The 23,601-nt window shown below is 40.7% G+C and overlaps 1 protein-coding gene across 9 annotated transcripts in view; it reads right to left on the bottom strand.

Moving 5' to 3' along the window:
- The window catches only part of TIAM1 (TIAM Rac1 associated GEF 1), a 206,662-nt gene that overhangs the window by 56,489 nt on the left and 126,572 nt on the right, over window positions 1–23,601 (bottom strand). For all 9 annotated transcript variants that reach the window (XM_035116730.3, XM_035116721.3, XM_035116728.3 and 6 more), the window contains 4 exons: window positions 12,783–13,227; window positions 8,599–8,771; window positions 5,772–6,005; window positions 3,568–3,753 (listed from right to left, as the gene is read on the bottom strand). In XM_035116730.3, the coding sequence (XP_034972621.1) occupies window positions 3,568–3,753; window positions 5,772–6,005; window positions 8,599–8,771; window positions 12,783–13,227 (1,038 nt within the window). The remainder of the gene's footprint in view (window positions 1–3,567; window positions 3,754–5,771; window positions 6,006–8,598; window positions 8,772–12,782; window positions 13,228–23,601) is intronic.

Genomic DNA, 23,601 nt, shown 5'->3' with positions numbered 1-23,601 from the left:
GAAATCAATATACCTAACTTAGTATGTTCATTAATTTAAATGGGTCTGCACTGAGTCAAACTTGAATACTACCCATCATACTTCTTTTCAGAAATCTATCAGTTTAAACCCATTTTTGGTTTGACTTTTAGAGCCGGATGCTAACACAGAGCAGGACAAACTGCTGAACATTAACTACGTTTTGCAATCAGCATCCATACACTAGATACATTTCATAGGTGGCAATCCTGTTACCACCCCTATGAATTATATAATACTATATAAATATCAATTGCTACTCTCTCAACAACAACGGGCCATTGTTTTCTCATCAAGGACTACTGCTAGCAGAAATTCCAAGTTGTATTTTATTCTGAAAGCAAATTAAGGTAACATCACTTGGGCAGAGGACAACATTTTATACACCTGGGATTTTTCTCCAAACTGGTTAGTCCAAGTGGAATCACCAACTCGAGTCAGGTCACCTATGTGGTCATTTTGTGAAAGACAGAGTGGTGAAAGGTATGACAAAGATTACTTTTTATTGGAGCGCAGTTGGGAAATGAAACCAGTATGGCTATGCTGTATTACGGAGAGCCCAGGACAAGAGCTATGTAACATATGTGTAAGAGCAATTTAATACGAAAGCATCCTTTAGCTATAAGAGTTTATGAGTCAACAGCACCTTCCGTCAGTAACCCCTAGAGGGCAAACTGAGACAAAACAACAACAACAAAGCACACCCTCTTTAAAGAGAGACAGAGAAAAGGAATTACTTCACTCCTGGGTTACTTCCACTTTTGCCTCCCCTGGCACCTTATCCTCTTGGTCTCTCTCTCCAGGGGCTCAGTCTCCTTGCCTGCCTACTCTCTAGCTTTCTGGGGCTCTCAGCTGCCTTTCTTGCTTAGGTGGCTTAGAAAGACTACCGTAGTTTTAGTTTTTAGAGGAGGAAAACAAGATTATTATTATTATTTGCTTTCTTGAATTGTCCTAGGCACAGCAGCCAACTCCTAGAGGCCTAGGTGCCTTTGCCCCCCATTAAATATTTGAGGAAGCTTCTTTTGCAAAGGGGGAAAGCTCCAATTTTTTAAGGATCAGCTCAAAGTTGTGCAGCTTTTTTGCAAATGGGAAAAGCCCCGTTCTTTTGGGGGGGGGTCAGCTCAGAGTTGTGCATCTTTTTTGCAAAGGGGGAAAGCTCCATTTTTAAGGATCAGCTCAAAGTTGCTGAGTTTCCTTGCAAAGGGAAAAAATCCTGTTTTATGGGGTTCAACTCACAGTTCTGCAGCTTCTCTAGGAAAGGAAAGGGACCCATTTCTACAGTTTCCAGACAGATAATCTAATCAGCCACTCACAGGTCTCCCTCTGCAGACAACAATTGAGGCCTAGGCAAGGGGCCGGGAAGGGAGCTGCCTCCCCAATCTCTTGCAATCAGTTGCTGAGCGGGTTCCTTTCAACGCTCTCTTTTCCTCTTGTTAGCCTTTAGCTCTTTCTTAAAAAAAAAAAAGCACGATCTGCTTTTAGCCCCTGGGCAATTCAGCTCCAGGGACCACGCATTTGCTTCATAAGACGCACAGACATTTCCTCTTACTTTTTAGGAGGGAAAAAGTGCATCTTATGGAACGAAAAATACGGTATCTCTCGTGCCCCTGCATTCTCCATCTGCTCCTTCCCTCTGAGAAGCAAAACAGAATGTATTCAAATTGCCTTTCACATGCAGACACATTTTAGCTGCCCCTTCCACTCTCTTCTTGCTGCAGCTGCAGTCAGGGTGGGCTCAGGGATAGGTCATTCTCTTACACAGCCTGAAATAGGTTGGGTGGTGAGGATGCCACAGCTCACTACAAACATAACTGGATAACTTCTCATTTTATTTATTATACATTATCCTCTTTCAGCATGATGAGCTGAGACCAGTCAGTTATCCTTTTCTGGATAAAGTATTATTAAAACTATTAACTTGTTATCCAAAAGATTTACACAATCAAATCACAACACTAAGAGAAATCATGTAAAGGGTACCATAAATTATTATTTCCACTTTTCAACTAAAATAGTTACCAAACTGGTTTTCCAACTATTGCTTACACAATAATTGACTCAGTGATAGTTACCGGTATTTCTATAATATATCTGTGTGGGTTGTGAGTGTGCATGTGGGTGAGCAAACTGGAACATTGTTACTGGTGACAGAAGCAGAAAATATACCCTATAGTAAACAAAAGAATGCACATGAGTACCTGAAAAACTCAAGTGTCCGTACAAGTCAAGCAATTGGAATTCAAGGTGAACAAGTGCAAAATGATGCACACTGGCGCAATATATATATATCAAAATATCAGACATGCACTCATGGGGTATGAATTGATGGTGGTTGAGCGACTCCCCTATGAAGAAAGGTGGCAGCATTTGGGATTTTTCAATTTGGGGAAAAGGCAAGTAAGAGGTGACATGAAATTACAAACTGCATGGAGAAAGTGGATAGCTTAAAAAAAACCCTCCCCAAGAATTCATGGACATCCAATGAAGTTGAACACTGTAATATTCAGGACGGATAAAAAAGTACTTCTTCATGCAGTACATAGTTAAAATATGGAACTCGCTTCCACAGGAGGCAGGGATAGCCACCAACCTAGTAAAGGTAAAGGTACCCCTGACCATTAGGTCCAGTCGCGGACGACTCTGGGGTTGCAGCGCTCATCTCACTTTACTGGCTGAGGGAGCCAGCGTACAGCTTCCGGGTCATGTGGCCAGCATGACTAAGCCACTTCTGGCAAAACAGAGCAGCGCACAGAAACGCCGTTTAGCTTCCCGCCGGAGTGGTACCTATTTATCCACTTGCACTTTCTGCTAGGTTGGCAGGAGCTGGGACCGAGCAATGGGAGCTCACCCCGTCGCGGGGATTCGAACCACCGACCTTCTGATCGGCAAGCCCTAGGCTCAGTGGTTTAGACCACAGCGCCACCCACGTCCTTCCACAGGAGGCAGGGATAGCCACCAACCTAGATGGCCTTAAAAGAGGGTTAGACAAGTTCATGGAGGAGGAGAGGACTAGTGAAGGCCATGACAGCTATGCTCTGCCTCCAGAGTTGGAGAAGTAATGTTTCTGAATAGCCATGGCTGGAAACCACAAGAGGGGAAAGTGCTCTTATGCTCGAATCCTGCTTGCAGGCTTCCCACAGGCATCTGGTTGGCCATCGAGAGGAAAGGAATAGATGGGCTGTTGGCCTGATCCAGCAGGCTCTTCTCATGTTCTCACCATTAACAGTGAATGAGAATGATAGACTTTATAATAATGAATGACAATAAAAAGGATTCTAACATCCCAAATAGATGAAACCTATTATTATTATCTCTTTGAGATGTTAAGATTGATTCAAATTTTTCACCCCAAAAATGCAAAAATATTTGGAGACAGCAAAGAAATAGCACTCAGGTTTTTGCTGACAGCAGAGACCAAGCACAGACTTACCGTATATCACCAAGATGTACAGAGGTTGCACAGCAACAGCACTCAGTTAACCTTCTTATAAAAGCACCAAGTGATTTCTATTTTAGCAACAATAACCTCTGGCATCAGTTTAAACTCACCAGTGCATGAAAAGAAGACACTGAAAAGATTCCAAGACGGCCCATTGCATCTTTAGTTGGGCGACTTGCAAACGCGAGCAACGTTTTTGGATTTGGCAGTTCCCCGCCCTGGAGGCTAGCTAAGTAGCAACGATACCGAAAGAGATCCATTTGGAACTGTTCCAGGTTTTGTTCCCAAACAAAGATCTAGAAGAAGATCACAGAGGTAAATAAACATTAGCGTCCATATGATACCATATAATAACACACAAGATACCAGATTTTATAAAAATTGTCTTTCACTGTCCAAATTTATTATATTTATAAGGGGGATTTAGATCTAAGCTGGAGCAAAGTAAATATCTTTATTTTCAAAGAGGGAGACATCCGAATACAACTATTACTTTGATACGATGCTAAGAACATTAAAATTCTGGTTTTAATTTCCTTTTTATTGCAGCTGGATTCTCCTCTCACCGAGAGAGTGTTTTTATGGAACACAATAGAGGTATGAAGACACCAGAACTACAGCAAAAAATAATAATCCCTAGGCTGTCAGCAGCAGCAGCTTAAAAAGCAATGAAGTTTGTCATTGTACTAAAGAAAATGAATAAAGCACACTGGGGAATACATTAACATCTGTCAGATGCAGTGCAGAATACCACCATCAGCCTCTGCCATGCAGATTGCTAGTAGGGAACACTTTGAAAAGGATAGAAATCTCCATAATACTGCAGTTTTTCTTTGGTTAACATTCTAGTTACATTTAGAGGCCTGGTTTAAAGAGCTGCTGCAGCTCAGCAAAGGGGGCTCCATATGTTCCTTTCCATGATTAACACTGCAATCGTAAGTACACGTACTCAGAAGTAAGGCTTGGTGAACTCAATGAGCTCCCTAGTAAATATCACACCATGAGAAGCCACAAGCAGGACATGACTGCAATAGCATTTTCCCACTTGTGTTCCTTAGCAACTAAGTTTCAGAGGCATAGGGCCTCTGAAGCAGGAGAAGATACATAGCCATTGTGATTAGTAGTCATTGATATCCTCCAAGAATTTGTTTAATCTGCTTTTAGACAAGGATGTGGCTCAGTGGCAGAGCATCTGCTGTACATGCAGAAAGGTACCAGTTTTAATTGCTGGCATCCCCAGGTAGGGTGGGGAGAGCTCCCTGTCTGAAACCTGGAGAGCTGCTGCCGGTCTGTGTAGACATCACTTGGGAAGACAGGCGAACTAATGCCAGTGTACTGGAAGAAGCAAAGATCACCAGTGTCAAAGCAATGATTCTTCAACATCAACTTCGTTGGTCTGGTCATGTTGTGCGGATGCCCGATGATCGTCTTCCAAAGCAACTACTCTATTCGGAACTTTAAAATGGAAAGCGTAATGCTGGTGGTCAACACAAGAGGGTTAAAGACTCCCTCAAGGCAAATATTTTAAAAATTTAGTATAAGCACAGACAACTAGGAAACACTGGCCTGCAAGTGCTCCAATTGGAGAACAGCTTATGCCAAAGGTGCCATGGGATTTGAATACGCTTGAACTCAGGACGAAAGGGAAACGTGCTAAGAGGAAGGCACGCTTGGTAAACCCTCACCATTATCAACTCCTTCCCAGAAACCTATGTCCCCACTGTGGAAGGACATGTGGATCCAGAATTGGCCTCCACAGTCACTTATGGACTCACTGTTAAGACCATGTTCAGCTACGAGTGATCGCCAAAGACGAAGAAGAAGACCAACCATGGGTTTGACTCAGTCAATGCAGGTTCCTATGTTCCCTTGCTTACAGGCCACTGTAATCGTAAGACTGTAATCTGCCATCAGAGTAAATTTTCTTTTGGTCAAGTCTGCTGAATGTTGCCAAATTCAAATTGGAAGTATAAGGTACAGAAGATGACCAGAGGCAATGCTCCACGGGGGAAGAAATATATGAAGCTTCTGAAGCACCATCAGAAATGCCCATGCAAGCAACACAGTTGAAAAAGAAAAGAAAGCAGAAAGTCCAATGGATCCTCAGTTTTACACCAGCTACTTAAGATCATCACAGTCGCTCTGTACTACCATGTTGTTTATTCTGGTGTTATGTTGTTTTTAGGATTTATAAAATTCAAAATATTTAATAAAAACAATTTTATTTAAAGAAGGACAATAACTGTAGCAGACACTTGTGGACACCTGAATTTTATTTTATAGCCATATATTTAATGCATGCAAGTGAGGTTACCTGATCAAGAATTGTCTTCTTCTTCTTGGAGTCTCTGACAGAAGACAAACTGAGGAAATGCATTTCCCCCATTTTCTTCATCTTCTCGTCCATATCAATCTTCTGCTCCAGTTTTTTAATCTCTGTTTTCAACAGCTTGACAGTGTCTTCTTTGTGGTGCTGTCGGGCCACTGCAGTCGCGCAAGCAGAATGAACTGCTGTAATCCAGTTCTCCAGTTCCGTTTGACTAGAAGTCTAAAAAACAGAGAAACAGAATCCTATTGGTTAAAACACGCTGGGTTTGAAATTATTCCACTTCTATTCATCCCACTTATGAGACATGTGATTAAGAGGCATTCTACTCTTAATTTGCCCTTTTGAAATCAGCAATAGAATCAAAATCTTCACCAGTGCTTTATAGCTGCAGAAGGTTCCCTAGCAATGGCTCAGGAATTACCTTTTTATCCCATCGCAAATGCTACAATATTTGGCTCATCATTGAGCACAATGATTTAGACCTTGAGGTAACCAGAAAGCATGCCTGTATATTTTATAGCATAATAATTACACAGCTAGTCTGCTACAATTCATAAAATAATTAATGAACATGGTGCCCACTGATATCGTAAGCATAATCAAAACTATAGTGCTTTGTTGCTGAGAAAGCTTATAATCATTAATTATTATAGCCTCACAATACCTCTGTGAGACTACCAATGCTTTACAGCTGAAGAGGGAAACTTGTAATGAACAGAGCAGCCCACATCAAAGAGGAAACAACTAGATTTTGAGCCACAAGGCAAAATACTCTCGCTCACCAAGCAATGCTACCAAGCTGGATAGGAACAACAGCTCTTTTAGCTGTGGAAATCAGACAGAACAATCCTGATTCAAAATGTACAGAAACCTGGGAGTGAAGTTAATATTATAATGGATTTCCACCTCAAAGAAATCAATCTTTGGTTTTGACTGGGTGGTCACACAAAGGGAACATTATTATTATTACGGTATGTTAAGTTGCAATGGGGAGGGGGGAAGTGTAGGAGGCCAGACCAACTCAGCAAGTCTGGAAATGAGAAGGCCACTCTCCTCCCAAAGAAAAGGTGAAAGCCTACAAAGAAACTGCACACACCTGAAATACGAGCATGCAGTTTTAAGATGCAGTAAGCATCTGGCAACACCAAGGGACTTTCAAATTTAATGGCTCTGTGTAGGCCTCATCACAGCTGCCTGGCTGAGGAGGGAATTAGTAGCAGGCGTGTGGCATGTTTGGATGCCAAAATGCAAGAATAGGATTACAATGAAAAATATCCTTTGGCAGGACTGAAAGACCATTATTAATGCTGATGCTGTGTTGTCATCATCGTTTTGAATTCAGTTACATCAGCAGTTTCTACCGAATGCAGAGAGTGGTAAATGAGCTAAAAAACCGTCAAGAACTTGTATACAGAAAATTCTAAGCAGCAATTCCCAGTATTTATTCTGTTTGCAAGTTACTCTACATGCACATGAATTATGTGGGCTAGGCTATATTATTGCTAGCTCAAATGATGCACATGCTTTCGCAGTTCTCTGCATAACACATCAAGCTTTTAGGCTACAGTAACTTGCCAATTATTTCCATAATTATGTCCAATTGTTCTTCCTCCCCTCTCATCCATCTCGTGTTTCAGCCTCAAAATCCTTTAGATTCAGAAGGGCTCCAACACACTGCAAACAAATAGCTTTACAATTCAAAAGAAAAGAACCCACTAATTCATTCTTTTTTTAAGTTCATTTTGTGCTCTTTCCCATGCGGGGTTACTGGAAAACCTAAGCTGATGCCTCAGCATGTAACTTGCAATAAATAAGGCTCTATGTTGCCATAAAAGCCATGCACTCCATGCGACCTTTCTGCCCCTTCCACATTTGTTTTCTGAGAATCGAGGTTTCCCAAACAAAATGCATCTGTACAATTTTGCAGCAGTCTAAGTATGTAGATACAATTGGGGAGGGTCTTCATGGTCTATTACACTAATGCTGTTTCCATATGTTCTTGTACTACCCCCCCCCCCCGGCAGCCCTACCAAGTGAGCCACTCCAGTTTGGAAAATGCACTTCATGCATGAAGGAATAACCCCCCCCTTTTAATGTAAATTATGGTACTACCATTCACTGCATATAGGAAAATAAACATAAGGCAGACAGATTAATTTTAAAAAGACAGACAGAAGGCAAAAGCATAACTCTGAGGCTTTGTAGCCCCCCATGCCTTTAGAGATTAGGACTTTTTTGCCAATGTCCAGGATCTAAGTGTCAATAAAGAACAATGGTGGAGAAACTATAGATGTACCAGTGGTCTGGCTCTGTATAAGGCTGCTTCCTATGTTCCTAGTTTGTACTGAGAAGCACAGTGTTCTATACTGATCTGCAACATAAAGAATTATTGGTCTGTGAAGTGTATTTCCCCCAGATCTACTCAACCCTAAATATATTAACTGCACGTTTTACACATCTCCCTTTAGATCCTAGATATTATTTCCTTGTGGCAGAAGACGGTGCCCCAAATATGTCACAACATAGTGACTGCTCTACATAACACAGTCTGGCCTCCCTAAGAAACTGGAAGCAGATCTTTATCCACTCTAAGCTGAAGAAAGTCACAAAGCCATTTGGTTGCATCTTGACACCGAAGTGTATTGGAACCTGCCACAAAAGCAAAGACTACCCGCTGATAAAATAATTAGGCCACTAAATAATCAGGTGTGAAGGTGCCATCTTTCAGCTGCTGGGACACCATTTGGGTCTTTGCCTGAAGGAAGTGCAAAGAAAGAAAACAATTATGTAATGAACCAAGGACAGAACAAACCTGAAACAGAAAAGCATCTCCAAGGGAATTGCTGAGGCAGAAAACATAGTCTTTCTTTGGGTGCTCAGGCACTGCTTGCACTATGCTGTTTTCCACCCAGACAGCATGTTTTGGGATGCTGTTGTGGTCTATTCCAGATCTGCCATCACTTTCGTAGAAGAATAATGTGCATCCTTAAGAAAAACAGCAAAGTATTAGGAAACTGCACACCTGAACAAGATAACACTGCAACCCTGTATCGAGCTTAGCATCGAGTTTCGTGTTTACAAGCTATACAATGTCAGTATTTAAAAAAAAATATCAAAAATCTTAACACATATGGAACCTGCAACAGTGTGGAGTACTGCTTTGAACCATGCACACCTTCCTTCATAATACCCCATTCCATTTCACCTGGGTTCCTATCCCCATCTCCAAGAGTTAATCGGTATGCTGAGGCTGCTGAGCTCTCTCTAAGGGTTCCCCCTTCCTTTTTGTTATATATTTATGCAAACCTTGCGACTCTTGCTACAACCCATCGTGTGTTGGCCCAATTAGCAAACCGCCCTCTCAGCTTGAACAACAGAAACAGGGGAAATGACGATGATTCCAGAAAAATAATGCTTTAGTAGGATACAACATTGCATAGGCAATTTATAATCTGTGACCCTTTGTGACTGTTTTTCACACATATCATGGGTTTCCCTATGTGTTTCTTTCTCAAGAGCGCTCAGACAGTTGAAATTCCTTAATCACAGTACTCCTTTGTACAGCATGCTCCAGAAATTAGTATGTTTTATAGACATGTTTTTAAATGCTGAATATATTTGTGTCAACTAATTGCTAAAAAGTTGTGGTCGTTCAAACCTGATATTGTTCTTCAGGTATGCATTTTTGCCTTAGCACTGGTTTGAAATTTAAAATAAACGAATTTTTAAAAAATCTCTCTGGCCAGGACTCTTCGGATCTTTAACAAAAGTAACATTACAACTAGCCTAGACAATAATAAAGCTACAACATATATTATCCTTAAACACACCCCTGCCAGTACTTCCTGAGATCTAGACTGGTTCATGTGCAACCCTTCAACCTTCAAAGTACTTTTGCGTGACTCAAAAGCAATTCTGAGACTGGAGGAACCAAAGGTTTTATTTTCAACGTGACATTTCTAGTCTTGATCTACAAGCAGCTCCACGACACAGAAGCAAACATGCTACTGCTGTAATGTATGAAGCCGTCCTAAGGAGATGGAGTTATGGAAAGGAACTTCCTATTTGTCCTAGCATGGTTTCAAAATTTCATATGGTCGAATTTATATTGTCCCTACAATGCCTATGGCAATATGAGTATAGCCTCAATCAATCTATATAATGGTTGATGCAGGTTAATTCTTCTGTGGGTCCATGGTGGACTGGCATTATAAACTCAGCTCCTCCCAGGGGACTATGGGGGTTAAAGGCAGGTCAAATTGCAAATAAATTTGTGAAAGTAACAGGCCAATATTAAGTGAAAGTAAAACCATTTGTTAAGGAGAAACAGACCTGAAACTGATTGGCTTTAATGATTTAAAAGGGTAAAATAAAACTGATGCCAGTTTCAATGTTTTATGGAGGTGAATAAACAGTCAGCATGTAAATAATTTTTAATGAGTCCTTAAAGGCTGACAAATTTATTTTGAATTTTCTGGACTACAACCCACTTTTTCACATGCAGGAAATGATACGTTGAGTTGCACTTTTACATATGAACCCACATTCATGTTAGCCTTTACCCATAGGCACAATTTAACATATTGGTTTTTATGCATCAACCTACAAAAACGGGGAAGTTAGCATGCAAATACATTGATGCATAAAAACTATGGCCTGAAAAATATTTCTTGCATCGGTTGTACATGTTTTACACAATTAGATATGTAAAAGTAAATATATTCTATTTGGGTGGAGGGGATGCTACTAATTGATGAAGTCCAAACTTTTAAAATGAACTTTGAGAAATTTTCTGAAAAGATAAATCTGAGCTCATTTTATTAAAAGGCAGCAGAAAACAACCCATAAGGTTTCCATTCTATTAGAATGGTGATCAATGTGTTGTTATCAACACAGAAACTAATAGTTACTTAGAGTTAAGGTAGAATTGTAAAACTTTGAAGGATAGAATTGAGGTTGCAATCCTGCACCTACTAATCTGCACCACTGAAAATGATGATGATGATGATGATGATGATGATTTATACTCTGCCCATCTGGTTGGGTTTCCCCAGCCTCTCTGGGCAGTTTACAACATGTCTAAAAACATAATAAAAACTGAAAGCATTCATGCTTTATCATGTAAATAATAATAAACATCAGTCTGGCAAAATTCTCATTTTGTTTGGTTTTAAAATTCTACATAGATTTTCTGCTGTCAAGTAATCTGCCGTTAACATGTTAACCCAAGATTTACAGATGTAAAATATTTTCAGCAAAAAGTACTTTTCAGCAAGACACAGCAGATGTTAACTTCAAAGCCTAAATACAAACATGATTAGAACGTTATTAAGCCTTGGTAATCCAAGAAACAACAATCAGCGTAAGTCACACTTTAAAGTAACACCTCTTTTATGTTCCTCCTTCCCCCTTTCTTTCCTTCCAGATGGCTCTTTGTTTATTTGCACCACACCATCACACTCTCCCATCATGCTGCCTGGACTGGGATGATTATGGCCTCTTCCTTTGCTCATTCAGCCATGGTAAGTGTCTGATCTATTTCCCTGACCTCAGTTGTAATGTTACATGCATTCAGCTTCTACAAACTGCTGCTCCAGGCAATGCTCATTACCAAAAGGAATAATAGTGGGATCACAAGGCCCACCTTTTTTTCCTTGGACTCAGCAAGTAACCTTCCCATCTTGTGTGACCTTTCTGAACAATATAAAACAGAACTTGGTTGCAATGTGACTTCCCCCTTTTGATCTGCTTTGTTCAGGGTTCGCTTTTTGTTTTACTTTGGTCTCAATTCTTAAGTAGATAGAACTAGAAAATGTATTTTAATTTGGAAGGAATCGTCCCAAACAGATCAAGGAAACCTATTTAGGTAACAGCTTGTCCTCAGCTTTCTCAGCCTGCTTAAGGGACCAGATGAGACTTTTCAGAACTGTGGTTCTCACACTCCTATTTCCAATCCCTAATATTTTCAAATACATGTTCCATCTTAAGCGGAGAAGCAGAGGCAAAACCGCAAGAAGAATACCTACATTTCATATGAGCAGATTCAAAACCATCTTACCAAGGCTACACTTGCCAGACACACTGACCCTGTATGAAGAGCCAAATGGCCATGGATGAAGAACCAAAGCATTGACTTTAAAGGACTGTCATCACAGATTGGTTTCTAACATTCGCTTTCATCTACAGATCAAATGAAGAATTCTGGTGGGTTTGAAATTATGCTTATAGCAAAAGCAGGGGAAATAAATAGCCAGCAGAAATAAATACATGCTTAGAGAAGCTTCATGTTATATCTTGCCAGTTCCCATTACAGTGGTACCTCGGGTTACAAACGCTTCAGCTAACACAGAAATAGTACCTCAGGTTAAGAACTTTGCTTCAGGATGAGAACAGAAATCGTACTCCGGCGGTGCGGCGGCAGCAGGAGGCCCCATTAGCTAAAGTGGTGCTTCAGGTTAAGAACAGTTTCAGGTTAAGAACGGACCTCCGGAAAGAATTAAGTTATTAACCAGAGGTACCACTGTATCTTTTACTGTCTGTCTACCTATACTATCCCCTGTACAAATAGCTCTTCGCAAGAAGGGAGCATTGGCATGTGTGACAGACATATTTTGGATCTTGGTTTTTTGCATGTCATTATCTGTATCTTCTCTTTACTCCATTGAACTCCAGGTAACATTTTAGCCCCAGAACTACTATTTTGTACATGTTTCCATAAGAGGAAGACCTAAGACCACTTCCTCAGCTTCCTGCCTAAAACTGAGATGCGAAACTGGACTTGTTTTAAAAAACTGTGTTACATAAAAAAGTAACACCTAGTTGTGCAACAAGCCTTTTGCAGAGTTTATTTTAATACAGTTCATCTTATACTGCACTTTCAAAATATTGTGACCCACCCAGTAAGTAAGGTGCTTAAGCAACACAAGATATTCACTGCCACCAAATAGTTTCTGTACTCTCTGATCTCTTAAGTAAATAAGGATGCATTCACAGTACCTTTTAAAGAAACCCAGTACTGCTTCCATTTCCTCCGTGCAGCTAACTCCACCTTCTTGTTCTTTTTGTGTACGAGAAAGTTCTTCACTGCAAGCGCTCCTGCTTTCCGTACCGTCCCCTGGCCTGCTGTAAGAAGGATGTCAGACTGTCCTGGGGAACTCAAAGTCCCACTGCTCTGCTCATCGCTCAGGGCAGATCCAGCTTCATCCAAGTTATCATTGGTGCTACTCATCTCCAACTCCCTCCGAAAGTTCTCATAGACTCCCTGACGAGCCCCATCTCCAGTAGAAGAACTGCCACTGTCGCTGCCAGCAAAGGCCCGGCTGGTCGTTGGAGAGTAGCTGGAATTTGTGGCATTGGAACGTCTAGAAAGGAGGTCCGTGTCAGTCGTTGCCCCCTCAATCCCACTGTCTGCAAATTCACTCCCTTCGCCTGCATTGACATCCTGTATTAACACAGTAAAGAAAAGCAAACATTGTGGAGAAATGATGTCTCAATATAAATATGGCATACTTTTTGAATAATTCTAGTACCATTCTTCTGCCTAAATATAAAAGAAGCTCCATTTCAAAATTAATGAAGTTATTCACTGCCCCCATGTAAAAAATACCTATTTAATTTATCTGACTGACCCATTGGTTGCTCTTTTAAAACTTAATTGTTAGTTAGTTATTTAACATAATTTATATACTGCTTAAATGCAAAAACCTCTAAGCAGTTACAAAGAGCAGAAAATGTACATTTAATCCTCAGTAAAAGTTTATAAAGAACCAAGTTGACCTAAAAATAATAATCAAAATATTAATTAAATCAGCAGTTTAAAAACATACATTAAAATTACATACATGCAAGTTTTATATATAAAGTGATTAAATATATTTATTGGAAACAATGCAGCATTTCTAACCCTTAATTATGGTGAGTGTGAGAGACTGAAGCATGTGCTTAAAATCTATTTTAATAAAAAAGTTAGTTGAAAAGATAATATATACTCACTGAGAATGAAAACGCAAAAAGCCAACTTTTTTTTAAGCTGGCCTTTTCTGAAAATAGGTTTTGCTGTTGTTTAAAATGGCATGATCCCCTGGCCCTCAGGCGTATCTTTGGCAGGTACAGGGGGTGCAATAAAAAGGAGGGGATAGGAAGACTCTATTGCATGGACTGAGTTCTGTTGATGTTCCTTTGGATCCAAGCCCAATACTGGATGATATCCACCAGGTTTTTAATTGCTATGTTAAATCGGAACAACTTAATTTGTGTGCCTATGGTATATCAGAACTGAGGCATAAAGTACCTAAGCATTGCTTAGGAACAGTCACCATTCCACTGCATGGGACTTTTTTCTATCATATGGAAAAGTCTGGAATAACAAACAGATAAAATAAAGTATTTGGGTTGCCATGTCAAAAAAAATTCTGCATCTTATTAATATTCAACAGCTGCAGAATATGATGTTCTTTTTTAAATGAACAAATGATTCCCCACCCCAGAAAAGTGAGAGGAGAAAAACAACCTCCAATGGAACGATGATTGCCCCTGAAAATTCAGAGGGGAAGTGCTAAATATAGATGTATTGAAATACGACAATTCATTTATATATATATATATATATCTCTTCAGATTATCACTTTACTATTATTCCCCAAAGTAGATGCATGTTAAAAGCTGTCAAATTTCCATCTCTTCCTGGCTAGAGGGTAGTTTCAGAACGGCAAATTACATATTCTTAAAATATATGCAAAGTAGTTCATAGAACACTTTCATGGGATAGGAAGTGGGGAGAGAAAACAAGCATCCCAGCTAGCAGATCAAGGAGAATGTCTTACAAATCTGATTGGGTGCTCTGAGCAAAGCTAAGTGGTACAGCTGCTCCCTACACAGAGCTCCCTTTGAAATGGGACTGAACAATCGCACCACTTGGAGCAGAGGGCTTTCTGAATGCTGGAAAATTGTGAATGGTCGCTGGCTGATGGAGAGTCTGCTCAGCATACTTGCTTATGAATAGTAATTCACACATACTGCAATATACTTTTCACTTCTGCCCGCCCACAAAAATCAAACTTACGCTTATACATATGCTATAGTATGACATGAAAAGTATAGGGCACAACCCTTTCTCACAGAGAAGATGGAGTGGTGTCATCAGCGCAGCCCTTGGGTAAAGAACCTGTGAGTCCCACTCAGAAGAATGAGGAGAGCCCACAACTGAGCTTCTCCACTTCCCCAGTAAGTCCATCCGGACCACTGCAAAGAGGTACACAAGGCAGCAATCTGGTTTTGTGTGACTTCCTGACAGCCTATTAGATACCAAGTCTGAAATGCAAAGTCTTGCATCATCCTAATTTCTCTACTCCCGGTATTCAGTCTATATTCAGCAATCTGAAGACTGAGGGCTTTGTTCTGTTCTTTATCATTCACTGAACTGTGGCAATTCCCATCATCATAAAATAATTTCCTAGTTCACTGGAACACACTTAGAGAGGAGATTTTAGAGAGACCCATTGGAACATGGTCTATATACTTGCCTATCTATCTATCTATCTATCTATCTATCTAATTTAGCCACAGCAAAGGAGTGTGGGAGTTAAATAGGGTGGGTGGGAAGAGAGATTCCAAGAGGCTGCTTTTGGGATGACTGGCTACCAAAACATAGCAAGCCTCATTTCACTACTGTGCAATTGTCAGTATTAGACTGACACAGCCCCTGTGGTTAATCTAAACCAAGCTGTCAAAAAGGATAAAAATAAGAGTCTCTCTGAGGAGGATTAAATGCTTCTTGTGCTTGGTTATTAGAAAAAGTGGGTCATCCTTATATGTAATTAATTTCTAATTCCATCATTATGAAATGGTTACTCGGTATTTTAAACACCGTTTCTAAGTAAAGGTTACTGAAATATCCATATTTTTGTTTAGTGTCTCTATTTTGTTTAGATGTCTACTTTAATAATAATTGTTTTATTCAACTACAATTAGTACAACTCAATAATATCTGAGTTCATTTTAAATAAGAACTATTGAAGCAGTATATTAACCAGAGCTATTAAGAGATATTTTAAACTGTTACATACGAATAGAATGGATTTGATAGTTCAAAATTATTCCCCGATCTCTCCAGGATTTGAGAATTACAGCCCTGCAATACTGCTTCCAGCCACCAACCACACAATCCAAAAAGTGCAGAGCATCCTACAATATTGTCCAGGACATAATCACTAAAGGCACCGATAAATAACACCACATTGTGGTCATACCGGACAATAAAATAGGTATATAATGTAAGATGGTGGTGATTATTTGCTGCAGTAAATGGGATAACCTCTCTTTCAAATGTGGAATTTTATTTTGAAATAAACTTTAAAAGATACATGAAACAACAAGGAAGAACACCACACAACAACTTCAGAAGTCACTAATTGTGTGGGGTGGGGGGACTCGCTGAATACTGTTCCTTAGTAATACATGGTTACGTATTTGGGGCAATTAGAAGCCTAAGGAGAAGTTCCTAAACTATGGAGTAAATTAGCAGAAGCTTGAAGGCCTTCTGCACAGGAAATAAATGGAAACCGTTTGTTTGTTTGTTTGTTTGTTTGTTTGTTTGTTTGTTTGTTTGTTTGCCATCTTTCATCTGAGGATCACAGCACAGGGTGGTTCTGCAATAAGCTTGCAAAAAGTTTTATGTCCCGAAAGTCAATTCTGGAGACAAAACAGTATTTTTGGATTGAACACAATGAGGCTGCTTCAAAATTGAGCTCAGCGCTCTAAAAATTTATATCTGTGTTCACCTTATGCCACTCTGTAACGTATTAAACTGTTTATATTTTACATAAACACTAAGAAACCAATGACATTTCCTACAGGTACTTTAAAATGTTGTGATTAACACATTTCTCGCTTTCAGTTAAAAGCAGATCATTTGAAAGTCACATAAAAATTATCCCTTGACAAAAATATTTCACAACTAATCAGTTTCACAGTGAGCGAGTGAGTCAGACATTAAACAGGTGGGCTTTGATTAAGTCATCATTTTGGGCACATAAGACACTTGGCACGTGTTCAGATTTGCAAAATGCTTGCTCATTCACACATCAGAAAATACACGTCAGGTGTATTCTCATGGTTCCATAGTGACTACTAGCCCATGGGGTCACGAAGAGTCAGACACGACTAAACGACTAAACAACAACACTAGCCCAAAACCTTTGGCTGAAATTCTAAGTAAATTTAGTTTTGTTTCACATACTATATTACTGAAATGCACATGGACTGCAAAATTGCTGCAGTCAGCTTTTCAGAAGCAGTAAGCCCTCAAAGTGATTCTGGAACTCCTGGATAAGGTGTAGCAAAGGAGGTATAATAGATTAGAATCAATGGAAGTGAGGGAGATACAAAGAGGTTGTAGACAATACAATGGTGTGTAATAAGTATCAATAGAAGATAGTTATAAGACAATTAAAAAGGAAGATATAGATAGAGGGTAAAAGGATAAGATATAAAAGAGAAATAAGGTAATATTAAAATAAAAATTAGAGTTTATATAAGATTTAGAGTTTACTAAGGATGATTTGTAAAGAAACGCAGAAGGAGGTGGAATGAGGAAGTCAGTAAATTATAAACAAGTTATAAGTTAGAATTTTTGTTTTTGTGTTTTTAGTATTTTTGTATTTTGTATTTTTTGTGTTTTGTAATTTCAGTGTTTTGTATTATTGTATGTTTTTGTTGTTTGTTAAAAAATCTTTAATAAATACATTTTTTTTAAAAAAAAAAAAGGTGTAGCAAAGGAGAGCCCTGTACAGACATCCTCTTTTTATGGTGCAGTAGACTAAGGATAGGGACCCAGGTGGCGCTGTGGGTTAAATCACAGAGTCTAGGGCTTGCTGATCAGAAGGTCGGCGGTTTGAATCCCTGCAATGGAGTGAGCTCCTGTTGCTCGGTCCCAGCTCCTGCCCACCTAGCAGTTCGAAAGCACATCAAAGTGCAAGTAGATAAATAGGGCGGGAAGGTAAACGGCGTTTCCGTGCGCTGCTCTGGTTCGCCAAAAGCAGCTTTGTCATGCTGGCCACATGACCTGGAAGCTGTCTGCGGACAAACACCGGCTCCCTCAGCCTATAGAGCGAGATGAGCGCCGCAACCCCAGAGTCGGACATGACTGGACCTGATGGTCGGGGCGCCTTTACCTTTAGACTAAGGATAGGGAACCTGTGGCTCTCCAGATGTTATTGGCCTCCCAACTCCCATCAGCCCCAGCCAGCATGGCCAAAGGATAAGGATGACAGAAGGTGGAGTCCAACAACATCTGAAGGGCCATAGGTTCCCATTCCAGGTATGGGAAGCATGCCGTCTACTATTCTTTGCTTGTGAGCATCCCACCTGAAAACTCACATGGGGAGGAAACAAGTAGATACTGAATGGCTCTGACCCAAGGTGACTTGAATGAATCAGAAGCACATGAAGGATGATCAGAAATGCCTGTATGCTATCAATATGGAGTAATGGTGCTGTGAATTAATGGAGGTAGATTGAGGGGTGTTTTTTTTTTCTGAAAAGGGTGTTTTTTGTTTCATTTGGTACTTCTGCAAAACTGCTGATACCTCCCCACTCTTGTGCACAAGGATGGTGATGTTCTAGGACTGCTCAAGTTAAAAACTGATGAGTATGTGATAGGCCACCTATTACAGATGATCTGCATTTCCTTTACAGCTCTGCGAATTCTACAGAACTGAATGTACTACAGTACAGAGGAAGGAGAGCTGATACTCTGGAAGGCAGGAAAGGTCAAAAAAGCACACGATGAGTCAGCCTTTTAAGCATGCAACACTTTAAAAAAATAATACCAATAAGCATTTATATAGCTTCAAGTGTTCAAAATACCTCACCTACCTCTCAGCAGATCTTAAAAGAGGCCCATAAGACAAATTTTTACTATCCTCCAACCTATGCATTATTATTTGCCCATATTGCGGGAACTGGGTGTTTGGAGGAGAGTAGGGCGCTGAGCCTAACAGAACACTCACTTGCTAAGGCCATCTAGTAAGTTTAATGCATCTGGTGAGATTTGAATTTAAACTTGTTGGCTCATAACACACACTCTCAGCCACTCCATTAGACCATGCAGAAGAAGAAGAAAAGATTTAGGACTGGCAGGATGTGTGCTATATACTGTATTGCTATGAAAACAGAAACTCTCTTTGCTGGAAACAAACGCCAAAGCTGATCCTGGGAGGATAGTACTTTAACTTTTAAGAGCTATTTTGTGTGCAAAGCCTTCCAAAATATGAAATGTTACCAGGTATTTTACAACTTTCCTGGAAGTGGAGTTCAAAAATAAATCACCTCCACTCTACAAAAATACATCATTTCCACCTGCACCTGCGTGAAACTCCACAGGATCCATATGCTCATTGCATAACAGCTTCTCTTGCTTAGGTTGCCGGAGGGTAATCTCCAGCTTTTTCTCAAGCTGTTTCTCTAGAAGCAACAATTAAAAGGAGTGAAAGAGGGTTTAACCCTTTCCTCTCACAAATCGAGCATAGATTGTAATGCGTAGGTAATATAAAGAGGAGAACAGGTACAGGCAGTCTTCTTCCCCCCTCTAAATTATTGTTCTTACGAATCCAGAGAGAGCTGGTTAGGTTGAATGGATCTGTACTGAGTTTGTTACATGGAGGCATGATTAGGTGATTGCTTCAGGATAAGCCTCGCCTTCAACCCACAAGTATCTTTGTAGCATAGGAGGGAGCTTCTGCAATGTGAAGAGAATACGGGAAGCACCTAATCACATGGGAATCCATAATGAGAGTCCTTCCCGCACAAGCAATGCTCTGTCACTGCTAGAAAGAAATGGAGGTTCTTTTCCACTGGACATAATACTGGTGTGTGTCCTATCTGTCTGTTTTCAGGTACTGGGTACCAGTAGTTCAAAAAATGGCAAATACTGTATTGGCCCGAATATAAGCTGCACCTTTAAAATTCAAGGGGGGGAGAGAGAGAAAAAAAGACAATATCCAAATATAAGCCACACCTTTAAAATTCAGGGGAGGGGAGAAAAAAGAAGACAATATCCAAATATAAGGCACCCCCTTAAAATTCCGCAAGCACTCACACCCATTCCATTTTACCGTACGTCTGTTTCAGCGGCAATACTGTAAAAGCCTATTTTTTTGTAAGATCGCGGATTTAAGCCGCATTTTAACTTTTCAAGGTCAGAATTTGGGAGCAAAGTGAGGCTAGTATTCAGGCCAATACATTATTCCAACACTTTCTCCCTTGTTTGATAGATTCTTAGCTATCTACTTCTCAACTATGGAAACAATTCCAACACTGAAGCACATAAACCCCTTCATGTTCTCTGTGAACAAGGCCACAAATTTATGCTTTCATCCATCATATAAAATGGAGGAATTTCAAAAGCTACAGCTGAGTTAATTTTTTTAAGCTGGTATATCACCTAAGGAAGTAAAATACTTCATACTTATGTTACATGCAAAAAATCCTCCAGGTTTTATAGTTATTTTTTATTAAGTGCATTCATTACACACCCTTCACCAGAAGGTCCCAGAGGAGGCCACACAATAATAAAACAAAACAGTATAACACAAGAATCATAACAAAAATCACATCACTACAACCCTTATAAAAATCACTATCAGTGGGATAAAACAACCAAAACACTCCCAAAAGATATGCCTTAGCATACGAGAACTGCACTATGTTAAAAGATAAAGACCAAATCTATTGATAAGCTTTTTGTGGGGGGAGGAAAGAAGAGAAATCTGTTAGCAAACAAACAAGAGAAGAGTAGGCCTCTTCAATTAGAGAGTCCGCAAATCAAGTCAACCAGGGAAGACACAAGGAACAAAGAACTCCTTGCCCAAGTTCACAAACTGCAGTGATCCCAAAACACAGAAAAGTCTGTGATATGTGGTCTGCAGTTCTGTTGAACTCAAAACCAGCCCCAAAATATTAAGCTACCAGTGTACAGTATCTTCAACAAGACTGTATGCATGTTTACTAAAAGAACTTGATAATAGTAGCCCAGTAGAATAAAAACCATCCACATTACTGCCAGTCTCCAATTTCCCCACAGTGTCTGCCGTAGACTCTCCCTGCAATGCTAAACCTCAATATGGCTTAGTTGCTTATTCTGCCTAGCTTTTTCTTCTGCAGAAGGAAGCAGAACCTCAGCCGTTTCCTAAACTACATAATTCAGTAGCAGAATCCAAAGATACAGAGGTAGGCTTCTTTCCTGTCAACCTACTGGGCCCCTCTCTACTATCCACTTCCCAGACCACTGGGAAGGATCCAATTCCACACTCTCCTCTTAATGCTCCTCCCCCTCTGACCAGCCCTACCAGAAGTCTCCATGGGGGTCACAACAGGAGGAAGGGTTCGAGCTGCCCATCTCAGGCAGTGCACTGTCTTTTGCAGGCCCTGGGCCAGGACCTCCTCTCATCCACCAATTCAGGCTCTTCCCATAGGTCCAGTAACCTAGAAAAAGTACCACTGAATATCCAGGTTTGTATTTCCCCTGCAACTGGAGGCAAAGAACAGGGACCAATTCCTTTCATCATCTTTTTGTGAACTCTGGATCCCTCCTTCATTATCTCCTCCTCATTCCAAATCTGCACAGCACTGTTTTATGGTAAACATGGGACAGCACTTGGCTGGTTGTACAGCAGCTTTTGATACCATCAACCATGGTATCTTTCTGGAGTGACTGACTGAACTAGGGTTGGGTGGCACAGTTTTGCGGTGGTTCCAGTCCCACTTGGATGGTCATTCCCAGAGGGTGTTGCTTGGGGAAAGCTTTTCAGCCCTGTGGAACCTTCTGCAGGGCTCAATCCTACCCCCCACATTGTTTAACATCTACATGAAACAACTGGGTGGGGTTATCTGGAGGTTTGGAGTACGTTGTCAGCAGTATGCTGATGATACTAAGCTCTAAATCTCCTTTACATCTGCAGGTGAGGCAGTGGAAGTGCTGGACTTGCCTCGGTAATGAGAGCCAACAAACTGAAACTCAATCCAGATGAGGCATTGTTAGTGGGTGGTTCCCTAGACCGGATAGGTGGGAGATCGCCTGCTCTTGATGGGGTTACACTTCCTCTGAAGGAGCAGATTCGTAGTTTGGGGGTACTCCTGGATCATCTGCTGTCCCTCAAGGCTCAGGTGGCCTCAGTCGCCCGGTGTGCCTTCCATCAGCTTTGGCTGGTGGCCCAGCTATGCCCCTATCTGGTCAGGGATAGCCTAACTACTGTTGTCTATGCTCTGGTAACCTCAAGGTTAGATTACTGCAATGCGTTGTACGTAGAGCTGCCTCTGAAGATGGTTTGAAAACTTCAACTAGTGCGGAATTCAATAGCCAGGTTGCTCACCGGAGCAAGACGGTTTGAGCATATTACACCGATCCTGGTCTGACTGCACTGGCTACCAACTAGTTTCTGGACCCAATTTAAAGTGCTGGTTTTGACCCATAAAGCCTTAAATGTCTCAGGACCACAATACCTCAAGGACTGCCTCTTTCCATATGAACCTACCCGAACCCTGAGATCATCTGAGGCCCTTCCTCATGTGCCTCCTTCCTTGAAAGGTATGGAGGGTGATAACACTTCTCTGCAGTGGCTCCCTGTCTGATGAATGCTCGCCCCAGGGAAGTTCGCCTAGCGTCTTCATTATACACCTTTAAGTGCCAGGCAGCATCTTAAAAAGCAGAGACATCACCTTGCCGACAAAGGTCTGTATAGTTAAAGCTATGGTTTTCCTAGTAGTGATGTATGGAAGTGATGTATGGAAGTGAGAGCTGGACCATAAAGAAGGCTGATCGCCGAAGAATTGATGCTTTTGAATTATGGTGCTGGAGGAGACTCTTGAGAGTCTCATGGACTGCAAGAAGATCAAACCTATCCATTCTTAAGGAAATCAGCCCTGAGTGCTCCCTGGAAGGACAGATCGTGAAGCTGAGGCTCCAATACTTTGGCCACCTCATGAGAAGAGAAGAATCCTTGGAAAAGACCCTGATGTTGGGAAAGATTGAGAGCACTAGGAGAAGGGGATGACAGAGGACAAGATGGTTGGACAGTGTTCTCGAAGCTACGAACATGAGTTTGACCAAACTGCGGGAGGCAGTGCAAGACAGGAGTGCCTGGCGTGCTATGGTCCATGGGGTCACGAAGAGTCGGACACGACTAAACGACTAAACAACAACAAAGTGCCAGGCAAAAATATTCCTTTATAGCCAGGCCTTTGGTTGATTTGATTGACATCCTATGCCTTTTAAAAATGTGAGGTTTTGGGGGGAGGGGTTTATTGGGTTGCTGTTTTTATTTTGATTATATATATATTGTGGTTTTATATTTTGATTTTGATTTACCCTGAGACCTCCGGGTATATGGCGGCATATAAATCCAATAAATTAATAATAATATTAATTAATTAATTATTACATACATTTTTAGTTTCTTCCTTTGTGATTATTAAAATGTCGCAAATGTTGGTGCCTCAGGCAAACAGGTGAGTGGAAAAGTTACTGTGTCACAATATCCAGAGAATGGGAGCAATTGGTAGGATTATAATTAAAGTTTCTTCCTCCCCTACCCAGCTGCATCACCCATCTCCTACTGCATCACCCATAAATTTGCATGCTTGTGCAAGAGCTCTTCAGTTATTACAAAAAACAGAAACAAAAAACCAACTGGTGCAACAAGATCTGCCCTGCCCCATCATACTATTATGTATGTAGATTGCTACACACTTGCTGAAAGAGGAGGGCTGCTTATTTATCATACTGATTATGTCATTTGCCATGTTGTATATATGTTGGATA

The sequence above is a fragment of the Zootoca vivipara genome, chromosome 4 (genome assembly GCF_965207765.1).
Source record: "Zootoca vivipara chromosome 4, rZooViv2.hap1.1, whole genome shotgun sequence".
Taxonomy (NCBI): Eukaryota; Metazoa; Chordata; class Lepidosauria; order Squamata; family Lacertidae; genus Zootoca; species Zootoca vivipara.
This window is presented reverse-complemented; position numbering and strand designations above follow the sequence as displayed.